A 23,401-nucleotide genomic window follows, 5' to 3' on the forward strand; every position below is an offset into this window, starting at 1 on the left:
GTTGGCTATACAAAGACTAGCCTAGCTAAGTTTAGAGAGGCATTATACCAGAGGTCGGAAGATGATGCATTTTTTGGTCACAACTCTTGAACTTTTGAAGACTGTCTACACTGGTAGTTCTTAACTATTGGGGGTGGGGGTGGGTCATGGATCCCTTTGGCAGGCTGCTAAAGTCTCTGAGCCCCATCTACAAATGTTTTTTAATGTATAAATTTATGCATAAATGCATAGGATTATAAAGCAAAACAATTACATTAAAATATAGTTTGCTTGTTTTTTTTAAACCCAAACCCCGAACAAACAAATCTATGTTTATAGATCCCAGGTTAAGAACGCCAGGTCTGCAGTGTGTCACAGAGGGGCTGCAGATCTGCATCAGTGGAAGAAGTATCCCACTCTAATGAAATCACATATTCCTGAAATGTTGAAGGAAAGGATCAAGGCACTCTTGGTTGAGGAGAAATGCGGCCTAAGATGGCTTCCCTCAACTTGTCCCTCTAAGACAGAGCACAGCGCAGGCGCTCAAAAAGCACAGCGGCTTCTGAGGCAGGATTGCTTGCACTGAAGTGCTCCTGCTTTGCTGGATCATAGATGAAGGAGCACTCATTTTAAGTAGTCTCCACATCCTCAGGCCATAAAACTGAAGTCTCCAAATGGTGCCTATTCTAACAAAAAATCCCCACCCCCTCTTCTCTTCCCTAGGAAGCCTTCCCTGTGAGGTCCCAAACCAGTCAGAAAAGTGGGGGAGGTCAAGAATGGGAGACCCTGGCACGTAGAAGGGGACACTCTCACCTTCTGGTCCCATTCTGCCATTTGTGGGGCCATCTCCTGGGAGGCAAAGTCAAAGGCCACTTTCTGGAACTCCTTCTGCACATCATCAAGGCCCAAGGAAGCTGTGAGAAAGAGGTGTGTAAGAAGAGTGTGACCTGAGGCATAGTTTGGAAGGGCTTCTGGGAGGCAAATTCCTAGAGGTACGATGACAGTTAAAATGCTCATCCACTCTGATCCAGTCAAGATTATTAAGCCTACTACTATGTTCCAGGCACAATGCTAAGGCCTGGGGATATAATTAGTTCTTAGTCTTATACCTGCCTTCCAAAGCAAGTGCCCTAGCACAGCCCCACAAAGATGAAGGTCACAGAGACTTGACAGCTACGGCATGTGCCCAGACTGACCTATGGAAACAACCACATCATTCTCCCTTCAGTCGATGCAATGACAATAAATAGGCAAGGCTAGAGATAATGGTGAAAGAATCAGTAATGTAGAGATGGAATGCTCAGTAAGAAGAGGACAGCATGATAACGGGGAATGTGAAGAATTAATTCATAGTGTGGGCAAAATCAGGCAGTGCAAGGATTACCCTTCCTCCTTCCCTCCTGTGCTTCTAAGGAAGAGGGCAGTGTGCAATCAGGAAGACCTGAGTTCAAATCTAACCTCAGACACTTACTAGCTGTGTAACCCTGGGCAAGTTGGTTAATCTTTGTTTGCCTCAGTTTCCTTAACTGTAAAATAAGAATAGTAACAGCACCTACCTGGCAGGGTTATTGTAAGGATCAAATGAGATAATATTTGTAAAGCACTTAGCACAGTACCTGCCACATAGTGAGTACTTTATAAGTACATTACGAGTTATTATTAGAGTGCCAGCCCTGGAGTCAGGAAGACCTGAGCTCAAATTTGACCGCAGACACCTACTGACTGTGTGACCACGGGCAAGTTACTTAACCCTGTCTGGATTAGTTTCCTCATTTGTGAGCCGATTTGGGGTTTCCTTGGCAAAGATACTGGAGTAGTTTGCCGTTTCCTCTTCCAGATCATTTTACAAATGAGGAAACTTTATAGATGCTTAGTCCCTTCCTTCCTTTTACAACCCCCTCTCCCAGGTTCTAATCTGCCATTCTAGCCTACTTCTTGGTTCCTTATCCATTCTTAACCACTTCATCCTCCCCCCTTCCCACTTAAACGTCCCTGATCCAACTTCCTAATATAAATCTCCTTTATATTAAGGAGGTCTGTTGAGGTACAACTTGGATTAGATGTTCTCTAGGGTCCCTTCCAATTTTGAGATTCTGTGATCTGTGAATAACACACATCTACACATAAATAAAAATATGGAAGGGTTGTTTTTTTTAATCCTTTAGAATATCCTACTCTTTTAAATGCCTGGATCCTATTAAAACCTTTGTTCTATATGCACCTGCATCAATACATTCCTTTTAGAATTGTTATTTAGTCATTTCAGTTTGACCCCATTTGTTTGTGGTGGTTTTTGTTGTTTTTTTTTTTCAGCAAAAATACTGGAGTGGTTTGCCATTTCCTTCTCCAGATCATTTTACAGATGAGGAAACTGAGGCAAACAGGGTTAAATAGTTTGGCCATGGTCACACAGCTAGTTAGTTTCTGAGGCTGTATTTGAACTAGAGTCTTCCTGACTCCAGGTCCTGCTCTCTATCCATTGCACCACCTACTTGCCCTTCTTTTTAGAAACTTAACCTAAAAAGCAAGTAAGGTGTATGTTTGTTCATATGAGGGATGAGATCTTGGTTCAGTGCTGTGCCTATTACTAGTCTCAATACCCACTCACTCATGATAATGACCATAAAAGGTCCCTTGGAAGCCAAAGAGAGAACACTTCAATTTTCACCTAATGGAAATCACCTTTATTGGGTTCTTCTTGCCTCTAGACAACTTACTTATTTCTACTCCAATTACTGAAAATGAAGTATAATGATTTTGATGAAGTGTCATGGACAAAGAGACACAGAAAGGAGGCCTTGGGAGAAGTGTCTGTAGGACATGAGGAGAGGAAGACCACGGTAAAGAAACTGATCATAGAGATGTTTCATTTTAAGAAAATTTGATGTCTTAAGTCCAGAATTATCAAACCAATAAATAAGAGAGTGATTCTTTCCTCTACAATGGGTCACCATAGGCTTCCTTTAAATAGTTGGCTCCCTAGAACTTAGAACACATATGATTACATAAAATGGAGTGCACCTTCTTTAGAAGTCTGGGAAGATGCAGTGCCAGTATGGCAGAGTGAGGTAGGAATTCCCCAGAGCCCTCCCAAATTTTCCTCCAAACAACCTTATAACAATGCCTCAGATAAAATTTTGGGCCAGGGAAGCAGCATACCAGTTCAGGATAGATTGAAGGCTCAGCAAGAAAGGTTGGTCTCACTGGGGTGGGAGGAAAGCAGTTTCGGCAGAGCAGTAGCAGGCAGCACCACAGGGGGCCTGTAGAGAGCCCCAGGGCGAGCCAGAAGCAAGGATAGAACCCTGAGACAAACCAGCAGCACTGGACAGCCCCACCTCCAGTGCAGGCCACCTGTGAGGTCCTTCCCTCATTGCTGGCCAGTAGTGAGGGAGGCAGCCCTGTCTCAACAAACCTATTTTCTTTTGGCTTGGAGACTGGTTTTTAATTCGTCCAACCCTGAAACTTAGAAAATTTTTGCAACATTAGAGAAATGCAAATTAAAATAACTGTGAGGTACTACCTCACCCCTATCAGATTGGCTAATCTGATCAAAAAGGAAAATGATTAGAGGGTATGTGGGAAAACCAGGATACTAATACACTGCTGGTGGAGTTGTCTGCTGGGGATCCAACTATTCAGGAGAGCAATTTGGAACTATGCCCAAAGGCCTATTAAACTGTGCAACACCCTTTGATCCAACAATACCAGAAATACTAAGTGAGCATTCCAAAGAGATTTTTTAAAAGGTGTGGGAGGAAGAACCTATTTGTACAAAAATATTCATAGCCGCTCTTTTTGTGGTTCATAAGAACTGGAAATTGAGGGAATGCCCATTAATTAGGGAACAGCTGAATAAGTTGTGGCATATGATTGTAAAGGAATACTATTGTATCATAAAAAATGATGAGCAGGATGATTTTAGGAAAACCTGGAAAGACTTACATGAACTCATACAGAGTGAAGTGAACAGAACCAGAAGAACATGGTACACAGTAATAACAATATTGTACAAGGAACAACTGCGAATAACTTAGCAATTCTCAGCAATACAATGATCTAAGACAATCACAAAGGATTCATGATGAAAAGTGCTATCTGTCTTCAGAGAAAGAACAGAAAGAAGGCTCTGTTCTCTCTCTCTCTCTCTCTCCCTCTCCCTCTCTGTCGGTCGGTATTACCTATTGTTTTCAGGAATCCAGGGTCAAATGGGTGTCAAATATAATACCAACAACTTCCTGGGCTCCATCTGAACCAAAATGGCTCCAGGACACAGGACCTGAAGAACACTTCTACATTGTACAAGTACAAGGGGCACAAGATTCAGAAAGTCACAGGTCCCACTAGAGTGGTGAGGAGAGAATTTAATAGCCCATCTAGGGAAAATGGAGATGAGTTACAAATTAATCTGCCCAACTAATCAGACAATAGATAGATATGATCAGGGGCAGAAAAGCAAAGTCAGAATACAACAAAGGGTAATCAGGAACATCTATTAACAAGTGAGTCTTGTAATTACAAGTTATGTAACATGGGCATAAAGAGCACAAGTGATAGTCCTGCCAGAAAACCAGTCCAAAAAGAATAGGTAGAGCTGTCCCCATATATAAGGGATAATAATGTAGAATGTTGTAAAAACAGTCTTTAATGAGGTATCAAAGAATCTCAACATGTGAAAAGACCATACTATAAAAATTTGACAGCAGGTTTGTACTAAATCACCCGATCAAGGTATCAAGACTGTATTTTAAGTGTTAATTGAGTTTTGGGAAGCTGCATATATGGACTGGGTAGTAATTATTTCAATTATCCAAGCACAGATGGGCAGATGAGCTCTTTGGGAAAAGAAGTGGCAACACAATTTTGGGCTGCCCAAAGCAAGTAGATTCTGGAAAAATGAACAGGAGAAACTGAAAGAGGAAGAAACTATGGGTGAATCACTCCTGTTTTTCTAATTGCTTTTTTCCATAATCCTTTATTGGCTTTCTTCCACCTTCTTCTGGCAATCCTTTCTATTTCATTTCTAATTTCTCAATACTCTCTTTTGGTAATCTCAGCCTAGTCATGGCTTAAAAGATAAACTCTAGGCTTCTGAGTCCAAAAGCCTTATCTCCTGCTCAGTGCGAAGTAATTGCCTTCACTCAGAGATCTTACCTGTCCAAAATTGCTCTCTCCAACTGGAAGCTGTCTTTGCTTTAGTTTCCAGTGTAACTTTGGCTCTCCTTTGCACTGAGCACATTCTGATTTGCATTAAGACAAAAGTTCTCTTTGGATGCTTCTTCACTGCTCTGAAGCAAACTTGAATTTTTGAAGGCTATGCCAATGGAGGATGAGTTTTAGTATGTATAACTAAGATGGAAAGGTTTTGAGTATGGGCTTGTTAACAGAAGCAGCAATGGAACAGTGGAAATAATGATGGATTTGAAGTGAGGGGTTAAGGTTTCATAATCCCACATCTTCTGATGAGAAATGCCAGCTTTGCCACTACCAGGATGACCTTGGGCAAATCATTTAACTTCTCTGGGCCTCTATTTCTTTTCTTTTCTTTCTTTCTTTCTTTCTTTCTTTCTTTCTTTCTTTCTTTCTTTCTTTCTTTCTTTCTTTCTTCCTTCCTTCCTTCCTTTCTTTTTTTTCTTTGTGAAGCAATTGGGGTTAAGTGACTTGCCCAGGGTTGCACAGCTAGTAAATGTTAAGTGTCTGAGGCCGGATTTGAACTCAGGTACTCCTGACTCCCTGGGCTGGTGCTCTATCCACTGTGCCACCTAGCTGCCCCTCTGGGCCTCTATTTCTTCATTTGTACAATGGAGGTGGAGGAGGGAGTTGGCCTAGATAACATGGAAGGTTTCCTCTTTGCTCTATGTCTTTGATCCTGTAGGTTTCTTATCCAAAGACCAGCCTAGCTAATCTTGGAAAGGTTCATTATCAGATTATTCATAGGAGCAACTATATTAATTCATAGAAAGATTGTTGTCTCTATTGGTAGATCTTTGAAATTTAGACAGTGAGGTAGTGCAGTAGATAGAGCACTGGGCCTGGAATCAGGAAGAACTGAATTCAAATCCTGCCTCAAACATTTCTGTGCTCTGTGTGACCCTGGTCAAACCATTTAACCTATCTGCTTCAGTTTCCTCAACTATAAAGTGGGGATAACAGCACCTCCTTCATAGGGTTGTTGTGAGGATCAAATGAGATAATAAGATTGTAAAGCAGTCCTTAGCACAGTGTCTGCCATAGTAAACCTTACATAAATGCTAGCTATTACTTAAAATAAAATAAGTGAAGTACTCTGTGTGTGTGTGTGTGTGTGTGTGTGTGTGTGTGTGTGTGTGCTGGACTGAGGTCAGGGACTCCCATCTTATTTCATTACTGTGCCTTAAACATAATAGGCATTTAACAAATGTTGAAATGAATAATTCTACGAGGAAAACAAAAATAAAACTCATACTACTTGTGCTTAATGTATATATGATCCACAAAATTGTGAAAGATGATTGAATGAATGTGAACTTGCTGATAGGGTTTCATGTTTCCAGAAGGTAGAGGGGAGCCCAAGAAGTCTAGAGCTGGGAAAAACCTTACGCATAATTTTTTCCCAAAAGGTTCATTTTACAGATGAGGAAACTAAGGCAAAGGGGAAGTAGATGATCAAATTTGTGAGTGAAAGGGCAAAGGAAGGTGAGGAAATTGGACCTGTGATTTTACCTGTACAGAACTCCAGGTACAGTTATCTTCTCTACTCAAGCAGCTCCTGCAAGTGTTTTGCAACTTATGGTTTTGAAGAGCATTTGGCTGGGGGCAAGGGGGGGGGGGGCACACAGTCAATGGGATTTGGGAATTTGAAACTGGGTCTTCCTGACTCCCAGACCAGTTCATTATGTCATACTGTTAATAAAGAACTAAGTAAAGTTATGAAATAAACCTCAAGAAGCATCATAAGGTGAAAAATATAATTTAGTTCTAGAGAAGTTTGGATAAATTTAGAAGAGGTTAAAGAAAATTAGGACCCTTTGAAGGTAGTCAAAAAATGTAGCCCTTTCAGCCTCTAAGCAAAATAATGGCAGAAAGCCTGGACTACGACCACCAGTGCTGTACTCTTCTCTGGCTGGAAGAGGCTGAGACAAGTGGGGAGAGTTTTTCAGTTCTTAGGATGACAAGATTTAGAGGTGAAAGATACATTAAGAATTATCTTAACACTCTCATTTTATAGGTGGGGAAACTAAGGCTAAGGTGAGAGATCTCCAAAATCTAGTTCCATCCTTATTTTCCAGTCTTATTTCACATTATTTCTCTTCATACACAACATTTCTCAAACTTGATATGCCATCTCCTGTCTCAGGTCTCCTATACCTTTCTGCTTCTCAGAAAGTTTATCTTCCTTCCAAGCTCAGTTCAGGTCCCATGTCCTTTGTGAAGACTGTGATTTCCCTAATTACTAGTGTTCTCTTCCTCCTCAAATTACCCTATATTTAATTATTTATGTATATATGATCTCATACCTTGGGAAGTAATGTCCCTAAGGTCTAAAACTGTTTGACTTTTGCTTTTGTATGCCCAGAACTGTGTTTCTGATGCACCTGGCTAGTGCTCTACACATAGTAGGCCCATAATCTTTGTTGAAGTACTATGTCCCAGGTCACACGGTCATAGGAAAAGGCAAAGCAGGAACTGGAGTCCAGTCAGACCAGATCTAGTAATCTTTCCACTTCAAAGTAATGACTTCAAGCCAAGGGCAGAGATACAAGTACACTTAATTGAAGTGAATTCAACCTACACTAATTAAGCACCAACTTTGTTCAAGGTGTTACTTACTGTGGAGGTAAAGAAGAAAGTGAAATCCCTCCATTTAGGGAGCTCCCATTCTACTGGAGGGATACAAATATTTGCTCAAATAACATGATAATTTGACATGGGACGCACCACTAAATACTGGGAAAGGAAGAAGACATGGGGAACGAGAGTCATGGCCAAGGTTCCCTGTAGGAGAGGGCAGCTAAACGGAGCCTTATGCAATAATTCCAAGAGTCAGTGGTGAGGTGGAGGTATGGTACTACCATGGACGTGAGGATACTATGAAAGCATATCAAGAGGGGTTTGTTAGGCTCCTGCGGTGTGTTAAGCATTGAACTAAATGCTGGGGACACAAAGGTAAAAGAGAAAAAAGGAAAACCCCAACCTGCCCCCACCCCAAGCCTGATGAAAGTTTGAATGCCAAGCTGAGGAGCTTGTTTTGGGGGCTACAGAACACACTGTTCAGCGCCGGCCTGCGGTCAGATTAGTGAGTAAGAAGAGGGGGCGCTCCTAGGGAATTAATCACAGAGGGGTGGGGGTGGGAAGGGAACTAAGGAAAGGACAAAGGGGTGGCAGAAGAGGAGAAGGAAGACTATGGATGGAGGCGGCATCTATCTCATCCTTATCTTCCAGACTAGCACAGCCAGGCCACCAGGGCTGCAGGGATATTCCCAGGTACACAGGTTGTCATGAACTGAGCCTGGGTTCGTTCACCGCCGACCCCGCACTGCCCACCAGGCCGGGCCGCTTTTCCGTGGGGAGGAGAAGCGCAGGCCCAGCAGGGGGTGGGAGAGACCGCGGGAGCCCAGAGCCCCAACAGATGGTACCTTGGATCCCCCGGGCACCACCTCTTCCCCGTCCCGAGCCTTACGGTCAATGCAGGACGAGATGCCCCGGACGCTTCCCCAGGCTGGACCTTGAAGACCCCCGCGCAGGCTGCCCAGCAGGGCACCCAGGCGCCCGCTGCAGTGCTTCAGCATGGCCTTCCTGCTAGCGCTCAGTCTCCGATCACGGTCACGGTCACAGGGCCAGGTTACTGGCTCGTGCCTTAACGCTTGGACAAGCCTGAAGCTCGGGGGAGGCGGGGCCGGCTGGGCGGAGAAACGGCCCCGCGGCACTCTGGGAATTGTAGTCCTGAGGACCGGAACAGAGAACCACAGCTCCCGGCGACCCTAGTGAGCGCCCTTAAAGGCGACGCAAGGGGGTAACCTCGTGGTTTTTGCGTGCTACTGGTGTCCCCGTGGGTGGTGAGGGTTCTGCTGAGGGTAAAAGTGGCGGAGATGGGAGGCTGAGGGAGAGTTGCGTTTCACTTGAATGGGGGCTAGAAGTGACGGTGGGAACGTGGGTTAGGGCTGCTGTAATCAGTAGAGCGTTGAAGGTGGAAGCTGAGCGAACTGGTACCATTCTGTGGTGTGGTGATGGTGTTGTTTGTACTTCCCTGCGCTTAGAGATCCTTTACAATGAGCTTCCCCTTCCCACCCGACCCCATACCTAGAAACAGACCGTAGAGGCTGCCTCAAACTTCCCTTCCTGCTTGCCACACGATAGGATGCCCTTTGACCTCTTCGCCAAAGTGTCCCTTCCTCCTTTTTACATTTCCCAGGACTGGACAGTCGACTGCCTTATCGGCCTCAGCGTTCCCATTTCTTCAGATTCCTGCTGAAGGATCATGCCGAGGCACCAGAAGCGAGCGTGCCGGGGTGCACCCGAGTCAGGTGAGCAGCATCCCAGCTGTCCTGGGCTGGCTTTGGGCTAGCATCCCAGGTGCCTGACCAGTACCCTGCCGGAAGGCAGCTACTTTGAGAGCATTGCATTAAAAGGGGGGTGGGGGCGGTAATTTGTCTCCTTTGCACTTGGTCAGTTGAACGAATGCAATTATTGCTCTGTTTTTCTTATGTAAATAATTCTGTCGATTTTCCTTTGGAGAAATCCAGTTTAGCAACAATCATTTGAAAAAAAATGTCCCAAGTCGCTATTAGAGAAATGCAGATTAAAGCAACTCTGAGGTTTCACCTCATACTTATCAGATTGGCAAAGCTGACCAAAAAGGAAAGCTAGTTGTTGGAGGGAATGGAAAACAGGCATACTAATGCACACTAGAGCTGTGAATTGGTCCAGCCATTCTGGAAAGCACCTTGGAATTGTCCTCTAAAGTCTCCTAAACTGTATATGCCTTTTGACCCAGAGATACTACCAGGGTTATCCCCCCAGAGACATCAGAAAAAGAATAAAGAGTCCTGCATAAAAAAATATTTGTAGCAGCTCTTCGTATAGTATTAAAAAATAGAAAACTAAGAGAATGCCCATCTGTTGGGGAATGGCTAAAGAAACGTCGATTATCCATTGGGAAATTTTCAGCCTAATTTGAGTAGTTATTGCAATTTTTTTTAAAGCAATGGTGCTGGTTTCCTTCTGTCCTCCATCATGCTAATAGGTCTCTTTACAAATCCATGATGTTTTTTATGTGTCTGCCTTGTGCAAGGCACTTTAAACTGTGGGGAATGCAAAGTTTCTGACTTAGGGCTTTTACAACCTAGTCGGCAGGGGTACCATAAATGCAATAACAAAGTTACAGGCAGAGTGCTATTAGATTTTAGCTGAGGGAGCAAAGCTGGGAACTGAATTGAGATGTGCACACTTAACAATTAATTATTATTGTTCAGTTGAGTCTTGACTCTTTGTGACCCCATGGACCCTGGGCCCTTCTGTCTAATACTATTTACTAAAGTCTGTCCAAGGCCATGTTTGTTGCTTCTATGACTATCCATCCATTTCATCCTCTGCTTTCCTCTTCTCCAAAAGGAGAAAAGCCTTCAATCTTCCAGCATCACTTTTTTTTTTTTGGTGGGGCATTTAGGGTTAAGTGACTTGCCCAGGGTCACACAGCTAGTAAATGTCAAGTGTCTGAGGTCAAATTTGAACTCAGGTCCTCCTGAATGCTGGGCCAGTGCTTTTATCTATTGCGCCATCTAGCTGCCCCCAGCATCACTTTTCCATGGGTTCCGTCTTCTCATTATGTGGCCAAACTACTTAAGCTTCAACTTCATGTATTTGTCTTTCCAATAAATAGAGTTAATTCTTTAAATATTGACTGATTTGACCACCTTGCTGTCCAAGGAACTCTCTAAACTCTCTTCTCTGGCACCACAATTAGAAAGCGTTAATTCTACAGCCCCAAGCTTTCCTTGTACTTCAACTTTTATAGCTGTACATTGCTCCTGGAAAAAAACAAAACAAAACAAAACAAAACATAGCTTTGACTGTATGAACTTTTGTCAGCAAGGTCGTGGCTCTGCTTTTTAGTGTGCTGTTAATGCATCTAATAATTACAGCAGACCCAAAATGTAAGAAACCTTCCCACCAGGAGGGAAAGTCAACGTTTATACCCTAGCAGAGGATGGACAACAGTTTGTCAGGGTGTTGGAGAAAGTATAAATTCATGTTTTGAATAAATGTTAGACTGAGTCTTTCTCGAAAACCCTTTCCGATTCTGAGAATCTATGATTTTAGACATGTGGAGGTGGAAGGGGAGAAACCATTGTTGGGAGATGGGAATATGCCAGATATATGTTGATGCAACAGACATCCAGTTTGTCTGAAACGTAGGTGAAATTTAGAGGAATTTTCTCCGGGAGAGAAGGCTGGACAGGTAGGTTACATCAAGAGCCTGGGGAACTTTGAATACCACGCTGAATCTGAACTTAATTGAATGGGCAGTGGGGAATCTTTGCAAGTTTAATAAGGCCTTTGTGTGCAGCAGGTACTGGATGGGGAGAGCTCCAAGAAGCCACAGATATAGTGTTTTGTTCTTGGGAAGAGGCATTTGGACCTGAATTAGGGTTTTGATGGTGCAGATGAAAAGTGGGATACAGATGTGAAACGCAGTGTGCAGATGTTGAAGGAGAATTATGAATGAGGCAAGGACATGGTAGATTGAACACTCACGATTAGGACTTTGGTTGGACTAGGTGATTGCCTATGTTTCTTCTAGCTCAGCAGTTCTGTGATGCTAAAACCAACAGGCCTCAGTGTCATGATTGAATTTGGCAAGAATCAGAAAATGGTTGTGTGTGAGTAACAACAAGTCAGTCTATTGAAAGGAATAGAATGTACAAAAATGAAAGGTAGGAAAGTTCAAGGTTGAAAAGAGACAGATTTAAATGGCAAACAGCTCATTGAGTTAAGTCCAGGAAATTGAAGACTTAAACAATGACAATGAATTTGCTGATTGGCTGATCATCATTAGTGACCTAAAAGGATAAAGAGAGTAGTGGTGGCAGAAGCCAAATTTCAAGGGTTTTAGGTCATAAAAAAATGTAGGTATGAAGTTGTTAACCTGGAAATTAAGGAAACAATCAATATAGGAGAAATAAGGCCTTTAATCAGGGCAGAGGAACTATAGCTCCTGGTATCGCCAAGCTCGGAAGCTAGGAATACCCAAAGATGGGAACAGAGGACAGGGTTTTTAATGGGGGAACAAAAAGGGAACCAAAGGATTGCTCCAGAGTGACATATAGCTAATTAATGTAAACGAACCTTTGACAAAAGAAATAATAGAACAGCTCCTAATTTAAGTATAGGCTTTACTGACTCTGAATAGAAACTACTTAATGTAGGTGGACCCTTTTTACATAATAACATAAAGTCCGGGGAGTAAGGTGGGGAACATTGGGAGGGGATAAGTTACTTGGTGGAAGGTCCATAAGTCCATCAAGAGTCTGGAAATGACAAAGACAGTCAGCCCCAGGCAATTCACCTGCCTGGGAAAGAGGGGACTGGGTGGGGAATCAGTTCTCTGTAAATTTTGTAGTTCTCAAAGTGTATCTTTTTAATACTTTGTTGCTGAAGAAAATTTGACAGCGAAGGGAGCCGCCCCCCCACCCCGGGAGAGCTCTTAGTTTAAATATGTAGCAGGATCATGGGAGGGGTTTTTTTGGTTTAAGGATTGAGAAGACCTGTGCATATTTTCAGGTAGAGGGGAAAGAGCAATTTGAGAGTGAAAAATTGAAAGAGGAACTTTCAAGAGGACAGATGGGTGGAGTTAGAGTTGAAAAGGAAGAAGACCACTTGGGTAAAATGTTTCCCTGCATAGGTAATTAGATTTAATTTTTAATAGTGGAATAGTATTACATATAATTACATAGAGTGTATTACATGTGTATGGCACTTTTCAGAGTGTTTTTACATTCATCATCTTAAGCAAACTTTTTTGGGGGGGACGGGGTCCCAGTTCTGTGATATCATCGTTGCAAAGAAATCCTCCCTATGGAAAACTCCCTCCAGGGATGAAGGTTGTCTATTCTTTGACTTATAATCTTAGAGAGCTGCTTGGGGGCACCCAAAGGTTAATTGGTTTGCCCTGGGGCACACTGCTAAGATATATAAAAAGCAGCACTGGAACCCAGACTTTCAGAACTTTTGACTTCCCGGGCATATACCTCCAGTGCCTGTCGGCTGACTAGAATCAGGAAAGTAAATCTACTAGTGGAAAGCAAAACACATTCCAAAATCAAATACAAAAGACCTTTGCATTTTAATAATAATGATAAATTGAGCTGTTTAAAAGTTTGCAAAAAATATGCATTATTTCATTTAAGATGACTTATTCCACTACTCCCTTAACATGGAAAACCAAGACATTACATATTCCTTGTTTCTAAATCATTTGAGGGTCACCACATACAGAACTAGACTTAATTATTCTGATCTCTAACCTTTCCTTGCCTTGTACTTCATCTCTCTCTCTTTCCACAATCATCAGTCACTTAATCAACAAGTCTATTGAGCTCTTAGATGTCCCGTGGGCTGCCACAGTGGACATGCACTGAAAGACAGCCGAGGCATTGTTCTTGCTATCTAGCTCCTTATCTTCTAGTTAGGGAGATAAACCAGCACACGTGAAGAAATTCAAGGACACTGTCAAACAGCATGTGATTTCATGCCAAATTGTTTGGTACCAGCTAAGAAACTTCCACTTGAACCTGCTACCAGTAACACTACTCAGTTGGTCAGTCATTACGAATTTATTAAACACTATATTCTGGGGATGCAGAGTCAAAAGTGAGACAGTTTTGCACTCAGGCTTATCCTTTCACAGATATACCATGTCCACAATACAGGTATATATAAATTATGCAAGTAATGAATAGTTCTTTGTTATCATTCCCATTGTTTACCTTGAAATAGACCAGAATGCCAATTGCAGTGGAGTCTTAACTCTACAGGTAATAAAGTTGGCAGGTAAGAGGCAGACATCCTTTAACTTCCTGTTACCTAGAGATAGGTCTCTCCTTCACGCTATGGCCACAGTAATCTTCCTAATAATGTATAGATCCTGAATGGGTTGCTCCTTGGATTGGAATTCACAGAGCCACCATGACTTTCCAGGCTTCTCTAGTACTGCTCAATTAGCAAGCATTTATTAATTGCCTGCTGTGTGTTGGGATGCTACAGTATCTATTGTCCTTTTTCATTCCCTTAAGAACCAGAAAATATCCACACTTCTTGCCTTGACTTCCCCACTGCCCATTCATTCCTTAAAGATCTTGGAATTAGGCCTCTTCCACACTATCAGAATGGTAAAAATACGTTTTAAAAATAAAAAATTTAATAAATAAAATGAAATGTTATCTTATTAAAATAAATCTCTCTAAGCTTACTAATGATCTTAACAGTAAATCCTGTGGCCCTTCCTCCCCACCCCCTATCCTTTTCTTTCTTTACAATTCTAGCATTTGACACTGTTGGCTCTTTGCCCTTGCTTTTGTGATACATTACTGAAACAATTCTCTCAGATTTGGAGTTAGAAATGGAGTTAGAAAGTTAGAAAAATCTGAGTTTCAATACAGCCTTGATCACTTACCAGCTGTGTTGCCCTGGGCAAGTCACTTAACCTCTGTTTGCCTCATCTATAAAATGGAGATAATAATAGCACTTGCTTCTCAAGGTGATTATGAGGATTAAATGAGATATTTGTAAAGCACTTAGCACAGCAATGGGCACATAGTAAGTGCTATATAAATGTTAACTATATTAATATATTAATTATTAATAATTATTATTGGCTGGTAGTCTGGTATAGCTAGACATGGAGTCAGAAAAAACTACGGTTTGAATCCTACGTCTTACACTGTTTATGTTTGTGATCATGGGTGTTGTCACTTAATCTCTAGCCTCAGTTTCCTCATTTGTCAAATATTACCTACCATGCTTATCTCAGAGTTGTGAGGGTCAGGTGAAATAGTATATGTAGAATCATATTGCAAATCTTAAAGCACTATGTAAGTATCATCCATTCATAGTTCTTTTTTATCTCTTAATCATGAGTATTCCCTTTGGTTATGCTCTTGGTCTTTTAATTTTTTTGTTTGCTTTTCTTTGGTGAACTGATTCATTCCCATGGTTTCAATCAGCCACTCTATGCAGATGATTCACAGGTCTTTCTCTTTAAAAACCCAGCCTGTGAGTCAGGAAGTCCTGAGTTCAAATCCAGATTCATTTAATAGTTGTATAACTGGGGGCAGCTAGGTGGCGCAGTGGATAGAGCACAGCCCTGGATTCAGGAGTACCTGAGTTCAAATCCGGCTTCAGACACTTGACACTTACTAGCTGTGCGACCCTGGGCAAGTCACTTAACCCCCATTGCCCCGCGCCCCCCCCCCCAATAGCTGTATAACCCTGGGCAAGTCACTTAACCTCTATTTGCCTCATCTGTAAGAGGGGGACAACAATAGCAACTGCCTAGGGGCAGCTAGGGCCCAGAGCAGGGAAAACCTGAGCTCAAAATAGGCCTCAGGTACTTACTGGCTGTTCGACCCTTAGCAAGTCATTTAACCCTGTCTGCCTCTGTTTCCTCATCTGTAAAATGAGGTTGGCATCTCTGCCAAGAAAACCCCAAATGGGGTCATGAAGATTCGGACATGTAACGATTGGAATGACGCCACCTGCTGGAGAGCTACTGTAGGAAAGCTCCGTCATGAGGAGAAGGCATCTGAGGGCAAGCCATGTGGTCAGGTCCTTGACGTCTTTGCTCATGGGTGCTATCTATCAAAACTACCAGCCAGTCAACTTGAGGAGCCTTCCATTTCTGGGAGGAGAACATGAACTAGGAAGCAGATGCTGGTGGAGGGGTTCTGTCTTTTTTGGTTCCTGACCTCGCCATGGCGGGTCAGATGATGGGGTCTCTTAGAAATAGTTAGATTTTTACCTTTCTCTCTGATCCTAATGCTCTTTAATAAATACTTAAAACTTAAATACTCTTGCTAAAGCTTATGATGTATTGGTGACCACTCATTAGATTTTAGATAATATAGCTAGAATGATAGCTCCTTACAGACACAACTGAACAGTAACAACCCAGGATTGTTGACGCTCCAAGAGCTCCAAGCTCATGTTTCCCATCTCTGCCCAGATGCTCCTTCAGCACCTCAAACACAACCTGGCCCAAACTGGACCATTCTTCCTCCTAAAACCTTGTCCTGTTAGTAACAACTTATTGTTCCCTTAGATATCTAGATACATCGCTTCTGCCCTGTACTTGTATGTGGAACTTTTAAAACTCACATGTAGGAATTTCTATTTATTCCTAGTAAAATCTGTCTGATTAAGTGATGGTCCATCATGCCAGCCTGCCATCTGGCACCCCTCTTATCTCTGTGCCATCCCAAGATTTAATGAGCAGGTCATTGAGTGATAATGAATTGGAGAAAACAAAACAGATTCCCCAGATCCAGTCAGTTGCCAAGGCTAGCCTGTTGTGTGAAATCACTCTCATGTACCTGGTCTGCTCTTGTTCTCGCTATAGAACAGCTTCCTAATTGGCCTCCCTGCCCTCTGCATCATGGTTCAAGAAATCTGCCAGTCATACTCTTACAATCACATCATTCTTCTACTCAAAAGACTTCCTGCTTGCCTAGTGGATGAAGGGTAGGCCTTGGATTTATTTTGTATATACTTTGCATATACTTATATGATATGTAAGCTACCTCAGGGTAGGGAATGTTTGATTTTTGTCCCCAGAATGTAGCTAGTGCCTGGCATGTAGTAGGTTCATGAGAAATGCTTGCTGATTGACTGGTTGATGTCTGATCTTGACATTCAAGGCTCTCTATGACCTAGATCCAATCTACCCTTCTAGCCTTCTCTCATATGACTCCCTTGACAGTTATATTCTGCCCACCCCCACCCCATTCCACCTCACATTGATCTCATTGTCCTTGTTCTTGCTCTTCGATAGCTTTCTCCATATCTTCATCTGAAAATCGTTCCTTTCTTTTTGGAGTAAGGCTTATTCTAAGGAAGCTTTCCCTGATCCTTCTAGCTGAAAGGGATCTCTTTTCCTCTTTATATTCTTCATGGCACATAGACTGAATTTCTTCTTTGTATTTATCACATTCCTACTTAAATTAGTTACTTGTATACAATTGGATTGCTTCTTGAGATTAGGGCCCTTGTGTGTGTCATTATGTTCACAGTGCCTTGCATAGAGTTGGTGCCTGGTGTTTGTTGAACTGTCATAAATCAGTGAAGGATTATCTTTTTGGACTGAGGATGCTGTTAGTGGAGAAGGTGGGAGTCAGGTAGGTCTTGAAGGATTTGTATTATATGGAAAAGAGAGTAGTGATTTCCATGGAAGGGGCATACCCTGAAAAAGACAAAGAAAGAGGAACAATTTGGCAAGTCTTTGCTTCCTCCTGTTTGTTGCAGAAATGGAGGTGCCATCAGGCAAACGTACCAAGGCCACCAAGACTAAGACTCCAGAGAAACCAGTGGTAGAAGCAAAGACCTCTGAGTCCCTTAAGAAGGGTCAGGCTACTAAAGATTGTGGAAATGAGCCAAGTGGTTACTGGCTGATGAAATCAGAGCCAGAAAGTCGGCTGGAGAAAGGCGTAGATGTGAAGGTAAGTGCTGTGGCAACTGATTCCATCATGGCTTAGGAATGAGAGCAGGGATAGAAAATGTGCAAAATCATCATCTTAATGAACCTGTTTTCCTCATCTCTAAAATGGAAATAATACTTGTATTGCCTCACAGAGCTCTCCTAACAAGTCCTCTGTAAACCTTAAACCTGTATCTCAGTGTAAGTTGGTATGGGTAGTTGCTGGGTAAAGACTTATTAATTCTCATTGCTGTCTACTCTCAGTGTAACACTTTAATCCTGGTTTGGTTTTCTCCTGCCTTCTAACATGCTTCCCGCTACCTCCTACATCACAGGTTGATTTGTATTCAGGAAACACAAACCAATTTTTAAAATAATCTGAGAAAAATACAGTTAGGAATATTTAGAAAATAAATGCTATATTTACATAAGAAATGAAATCTATTTATAAGTAAGACATGTGACTCCAATTTTTTTTTAAATTACCTATGCTGCTGTTCCTGTCCATTAACAAGGGCAATTAGAGTTGAATGTTTTTGCCCTGTATGTTTGGCTATCTAGAGCTGCTTCAGAGCAAACCAGAAAACTTGGGTAGGCCAAGGCCATCAAACATTCCCTCCCCATTCTCTGGCGCGCGCCCTCCCCCCCCCCCCCCCATCCTACCAGTGTCATCCACATTAAGTCAGTTTACATTGCTGTAATACTTATTGATAGGATCCTTACCTTCCACTTCTATCTGGGGCAGGAAACCCAGGAAAGAGGAGCTGATCTTGCTTGGGGCCAGGAACTAATGATAATCCTAGGCCTTTCCTGAGAAGTTTCCATGTCATTAAGCATGCTGTTCTCTAGGAATCTTGAGCTGGGTTCAGTGCTGGTTCTTGGGGTCCTTAGCAGGCCCTTATTAACCCTAGGCAGCTAGGAGCAAAGAAGAAGGGTAAAAGGGTTCTAGAGCCATCATTCTAGAGCTGAAAGGGGCCCGAGCAGCCATTGAAAAGTCAGATCCCCTGCTAAAGCCTATAGAAGGCTAAGTGAGTTCCCCAAGGCTCCACAGCTATTCGGTCAGAGGGAGCATTTAAATCTAGGTCTTCTTGACTCGAGTCACCACTCTTGCCAACATATGTTACTCTCTCCCTCTGTTTATTCTTGGAGCCTCAGTGCCCGAACACCAGCACCTACATATCCAGACAAGTTTTTGTCTTTAAAATTGTTGCTTTGATATCTAAGCCAAGGAACCCATGATAGTAATTTAAAAAAAATATTACTTAAGTTAAATAGTGACATAGAAAGTCAAAGGAGGTCATTTTCAAAAAGTCTCTCAAAAGAGATTTTTATTTTTAGTGGAAACTGCAAGATTTAGTTGTGTTCATGGTTTAAATTCTGTTCTATTGTGGTGAAAGATGTCAGTTCATTTATCCTTGAAAGATATTTTAAAAATTCATATAAAACTCCTTAATATGTTTTGAGTGAATGGAACTTAGCTCTTTCCAGTGAGTTTTGCCAAGATTTTTATCAGGATTTTTAAAAAAATTAAGTTCATAGGTTTCAAATTTTACATGTCTTGTTTAGCAAAAAGCCTAAACAAAATCTCCTTCCATGTTAACCATTAAGTAAAGCTAAGGAAAATCATACACTAATTTAAAATATCTTCATTGGTATTTATCTTCAAAATGAGGGGGAAATTATATATTCATAGTAATGTTTGGAAGAGTTGTCAGGAAGACCACTGCTTAAAATTTAATCTATTGTACATTTATTACATGACTCAATTTAATGCTTTTATTCATTTATTCACAAAGTTTATTAATTTTATTCAAAATGCTATTTCTCTGATGATTAACATCAATATATTGAAAGTATGGTAGGTTTCCCCTATTCCTCAGGTATTATGAATCTCTGCTGTAGATTGTCTAAAACTTCCTCCATTTCATTTGTTATACTTTCTTCCAGAAAAAGACAGTTTTACAAGAATATTGATATTTTTATTGGCAGAGAATTTTCTATGATACTTCCATAGAAGCTAGCTTGCTAGGTTACTTCCACATAATCTGCTTTTAGTCTGTTACCTTAGAACATCTGGAAGCTGTACTTGAGCTAATAAAAATCAATGCTAAACTAATCTAAACTAAATTGTTGCTTTGAGAGGCTATGCATTAGTGACATCCCCTTTGCTCAGAACATTTTGGGGTCTTCCTTTTTTTAATTGGTCTCTAGAACTTATAAAACATTCTTAGGAATATATTCACACATGGCAAATCTTCATTTTTTGAGGGTGTATTTGATTTTTGGAAATACCAGTAAGTTATTTGAAGTTATCAGGTGAATAAGGTGGGCAGTGAGTTGAATAATCCTGTTTTTAGGAAAAATAATAAAATAACAAGTATAATAGTTTTGGAACATTGGATATTTGGGCAGTGTCCATGCTTATGTAGGGCCCCAAAGCAGAAAGCCACTTTGCACAGTGAAGGCAACTTGAAGGCAGTATGTGCCCAGAGAAGTGGGGAAATAGGCAATGCTAAGAGGTAGGAGAGAGAGAGACTATCAAAACCTTAGTTTGATGACTTTGCAATTTTTCTGAAGGACCTAGTGGCAACCAACTTACTGCCTTTGCAAGTATGCCACAGGATGAAGTCTGTTATAGGACCCTGTGCCCCTACAGTCTAAAAATTAGGCCCCAAGAGACAGAATACATAGGAGGGTGCTAACAATCTCTTGGGTGGGCAAACCTTGGAAATAGGAAGAAGCAGGCACTGACTGCCTTGATTACTGGCATCCTTAATGCCGGTGACAATAGGTAGAGGGGTCAAGAGGTCTTTGATAAATGACTTTTTTGGATATACAATGTTAACATTCTCTGGTTATTACTATGTTGAGCAGTTTGGCATTGAGGATCTCAAAGCACAGCCTAAACAGACAGCATGCTGGGATGGTGTTCGAAACTACCAGGTGAGGAGGACATTTGGGATCCAGAGTGGGAAATATAGACTTATTTCTTTTTTTGCTGGATAGCCTAGATAGCAGGAACCTTTTGAACAAAGCAGTATCTACCTGGAACCTAGCCATTCTTAGGGTGTTTTCAAATGAGGCCTCAAGATCCCTCAACTGAATGGAATCCCCATATGAACTGTATCTTAGGCAATGTTCAGATCTAATTGGGACACATATTCTTGTTCTAGCAGAGAAATAAGTAGTGTTTTCTCTCTTCTGTTGTATGAATATAAAGTTGTCCCCAAACCCCACTAATTGTGGATAGGAATTTGACCTTTAGTGGAAAAGTGTTTCCTAGGTAATACGATGTTCTAAAAAGACAATTGTTCTTCACCCTGGGACAGGCCCGGAACTTTCTAAGAGCAATGAAAGTGGGAGACGAGGCCTTCTTCTATCACAGCAACTGTAAAGAACCAGGCATCGCAGGCCTCATGAAGGTTAGACAAGGTCTGGGGTTGGAGGGACATGGGAACAAAGATCCTCTCTTCCCCTAAACCCAGCCTTGGAGAAAAAGGAGGTGAGGCAAGAGGAGAAAACCATCACAATGTGCCTCTGTCATTTCATCATTCATTACAGGGAGATGGAAAGCCTACTTGGCTCTTTCTGTAAGGTAGAGAAAAGTCAGGCAGGTCAGAGAGCTCAGTTATGGTGCAGTCAGCCCAAGTCCCACCAAAAGACACTTCCCTTCTCTTGGTAGATGGGAGTGTGAGGTCTACACAGGTATGGTAATAGCATTACCAGGCTATCTCTAAAGGTTATTTAGGATAAAATGTTAAATATGGCTGCTGAACTTTTTTATTACCTGTACTCATTGAAGAGATGAGTGGCACAGATATTCCAGTGATTCTTTGGTTACCTTCCTGTCTTTGACTTAAACTAATGGTATTAGTGACAGGATTAATGGTTTAAGATTATGCCAAGTATGATTAAGTTATTGAGTATTATGAATACTTAAATCAACTACAAAGGACCCGTGAAGATGCTATCTACCTCCAGAGAAAGGAGAGAGAGAGAGAGTTTGTGCACATGCGTGTGTGTGCGTGTGTGCGTGTGTGTGTGTGTGTGTGTGTGTGTGTGTGTGTAAGAAATGGTGGCCTTCTCTGTGCAGGGGAGGGAAAGAGAAAGTTTGGAATTTAAAATTTAACAAAAAAGTTATTTTTAAAGATTATGCCAAGGTATCAAGGTAAAATGAGCCTGGTATGTAAAAAATGGCCATGGATGACCCCTGCCTAAGTCAGTAGGAGCTGAATATAATGCCAGATTATGGGACATGTCTATTTTTGTTTCTAGATTGTGAAGGAGGCCTACCCTGATCATACACAATTTGAGAAAGATAGCCCTCATTATGACCCATCCAGCAAGAAGGAAAACCCCAAGTGGTTCATGGTAAATGGTTTATTCCTTTCTTCCTAGTCTAGGGAGGGATAAGAACAAGGAGTGGCACAGTGAACAAGCACCTCAATTTGGGGGTGCATGAGTCCCAGAGCCCTGAGAACGTGCTGTACCTCTTGACAAGGGCTCATTCTAAGGGTCAGTCGAGACCATGGACAGCTGCCTGGGTGAATCCAGGGGCTGGATCTCCTCCTCTTCACACCTTCTTCTCTTTTAGGTGGATGTCCAATTTATTCGAATGACCAAACGTTTTATTCCCCTGGCTGAGCTCAAGGGCCATCACAAAGCCAATGGTGGCCCTCTAGAAAAGATGGCTCTCTTTACCCGTCAGAGACTCTCAGTCCAGCCTCTGACCCAAGGTGAGAGCTAGTCCACCCTTCCTTCTTACACTCATACCAAAGCCACCTGACCTCCTGTTCAGACCTTCCCTTTTCCTTCTTTGGCAGGGGAATTTGATTTTGTCTTGAGCCTGGAGGACAAGAAGCCAAGTTAAGTGGGAACTTCTTGTTGGAAAGAAAGGGAGGACTGTTTCTCCAAGCAAGTATAAGTCACGCCTCTCTTGACAAGGAGGTGAGAGGGATTTGGATTTGCTGGTTACTTTTTCCTTCAGGGTTGGTGTGTCTGTATACCTGGCATGGGTTTTTTATGATTATTATTAAAACATCAATATAACAAAGCATTGGATATAGTCAGCTTGTTTCTTACTGGCAAATTATAAGTCGAACCTTGGCACTCACCTGTGACTTGGGGAGGACTCCTGGCTGCTTTTAGGCCTTTGGAAAAAACGAAGATCTGGCAACATGCATGTGCCAAGATGGAGGAGGCAGGCAGGTTCCAACTGGAAGGATTTTATTACACTGGCTCTTCAGCTTTCTGTGTTCTGTCTTATCAGCAATGACCTAGATCCCTCAAGGTATTCTGCCAAATCACTTTATTGATGGAAAGCTGATAATGGGGAAAAGCCAGGTTTTTTTCCCCCTCAACCCTGTACCACATAGGGGTGAGACAGCATTATTAAAGCACTAACTGGTGTTTAGCAGAAACTGGGAGGCCAAAGGTAGGGCCCTGGGCCTCTGCTTTTGAGGAATATCATGGGACAGAATAGACCACAGAACCTCACACTCCATGGGCATGTAGTCTCTTGAGCCAGTGGCCCCCTTTAATCAGAGAGACAATTAAAACAATTTTTGTGTTGTTGTTTTTTTTTTTAAAATACAGCCATTGAAAAGACAACAAATTAAGAAACATGTAAACACTGCAGCTGCTTCATTACAAGTTGCACTGCTTGGTTTAGTACCTATGCACTCCCCAGGATGAGGGCATGGGAAAAGTGGAGCTACCCTCAGGGTGACAGCTGGAGAAGGGAGAGTGGATGAGGAGAAG

General features: G+C 42.0%; 2 protein-coding genes across 6 annotated transcripts in view; one reads left to right on the forward strand and one right to left on the reverse strand.

The window, feature by feature from the left end:
• Positions 1–8,855, reverse strand: part of ACAD8 (acyl-CoA dehydrogenase family member 8) — a 22,580-nt gene extending 13,725 nt beyond the window's left edge. The window contains exons 1-2 of the mRNA XM_043997554.1: positions 8,636–8,855; positions 793–893 (exon numbers count right to left, since the gene is read on the reverse strand). Coding sequence (XP_043853489.1) covers positions 793–893; positions 8,636–8,744 — 210 coding nt within the window. The 5' untranslated portion in view covers positions 8,745–8,855. The remainder of the gene's footprint in view (positions 1–792; positions 894–8,635) is intronic.
• THYN1 (thymocyte nuclear protein 1) lies at positions 8,310–22,665 on the forward strand. Of its 5 annotated transcripts, none has more exons than XM_043997558.1 (8): positions 8,310–8,439; positions 9,368–9,479; positions 17,470–17,663; positions 20,516–20,584; positions 20,971–21,063; positions 21,917–22,012; positions 22,236–22,377; positions 22,465–22,665. In XM_043997558.1, the coding sequence occupies exons 2-8, from the start codon at positions 9,434–9,436 to the stop codon at positions 22,509–22,511; spliced, it is 687 nt and encodes a 228-aa protein (XP_043853493.1). In that variant the 5' UTR covers positions 8,310–8,439; positions 9,368–9,433; the 3' UTR covers positions 22,512–22,665. The 5 variants fall into 5 exon arrangements, with proteins under 5 accessions (XP_043853493.1, XP_043853494.1, XP_043853492.1 ...); XM_043997559.1 differs by lacking the exon at positions 8,310–8,439 and adding an exon at positions 8,944–8,968; XM_043997557.1 differs by lacking the exon at positions 8,310–8,439 and adding an exon at positions 8,949–9,011.
• Positions 22,666–23,401: the final 736 nt, after the last annotated feature.

The sequence above is a fragment of the Dromiciops gliroides genome, chromosome 3 (assembly GCF_019393635.1).
Source record: "Dromiciops gliroides isolate mDroGli1 chromosome 3, mDroGli1.pri, whole genome shotgun sequence".
Lineage (NCBI taxonomy): Eukaryota > Metazoa > Chordata > Mammalia > Microbiotheria > Microbiotheriidae > Dromiciops > Dromiciops gliroides.

Coding starts and splice junctions, on each gene's coding strand:
- THYN1 (XM_043997558.1), top strand. CDS start 9,434: ATGCCGAGGCACCAGAAGCGAGCGTGCCGGGGTGCACCCGAGTCAG. Junction 9,480..17,469: donor CCGGGGTGCACCCGAGTCAG/GTGAGCAGCATC, acceptor TGTTTGTTGCAG/AAATGGAGGTGCCATCAGGC. Junction 17,664..20,515: donor AGAAAGGCGTAGATGTGAAG/GTAAGTGCTGTG, acceptor TATGTTGAGCAG/TTTGGCATTGAGGATCTCAA.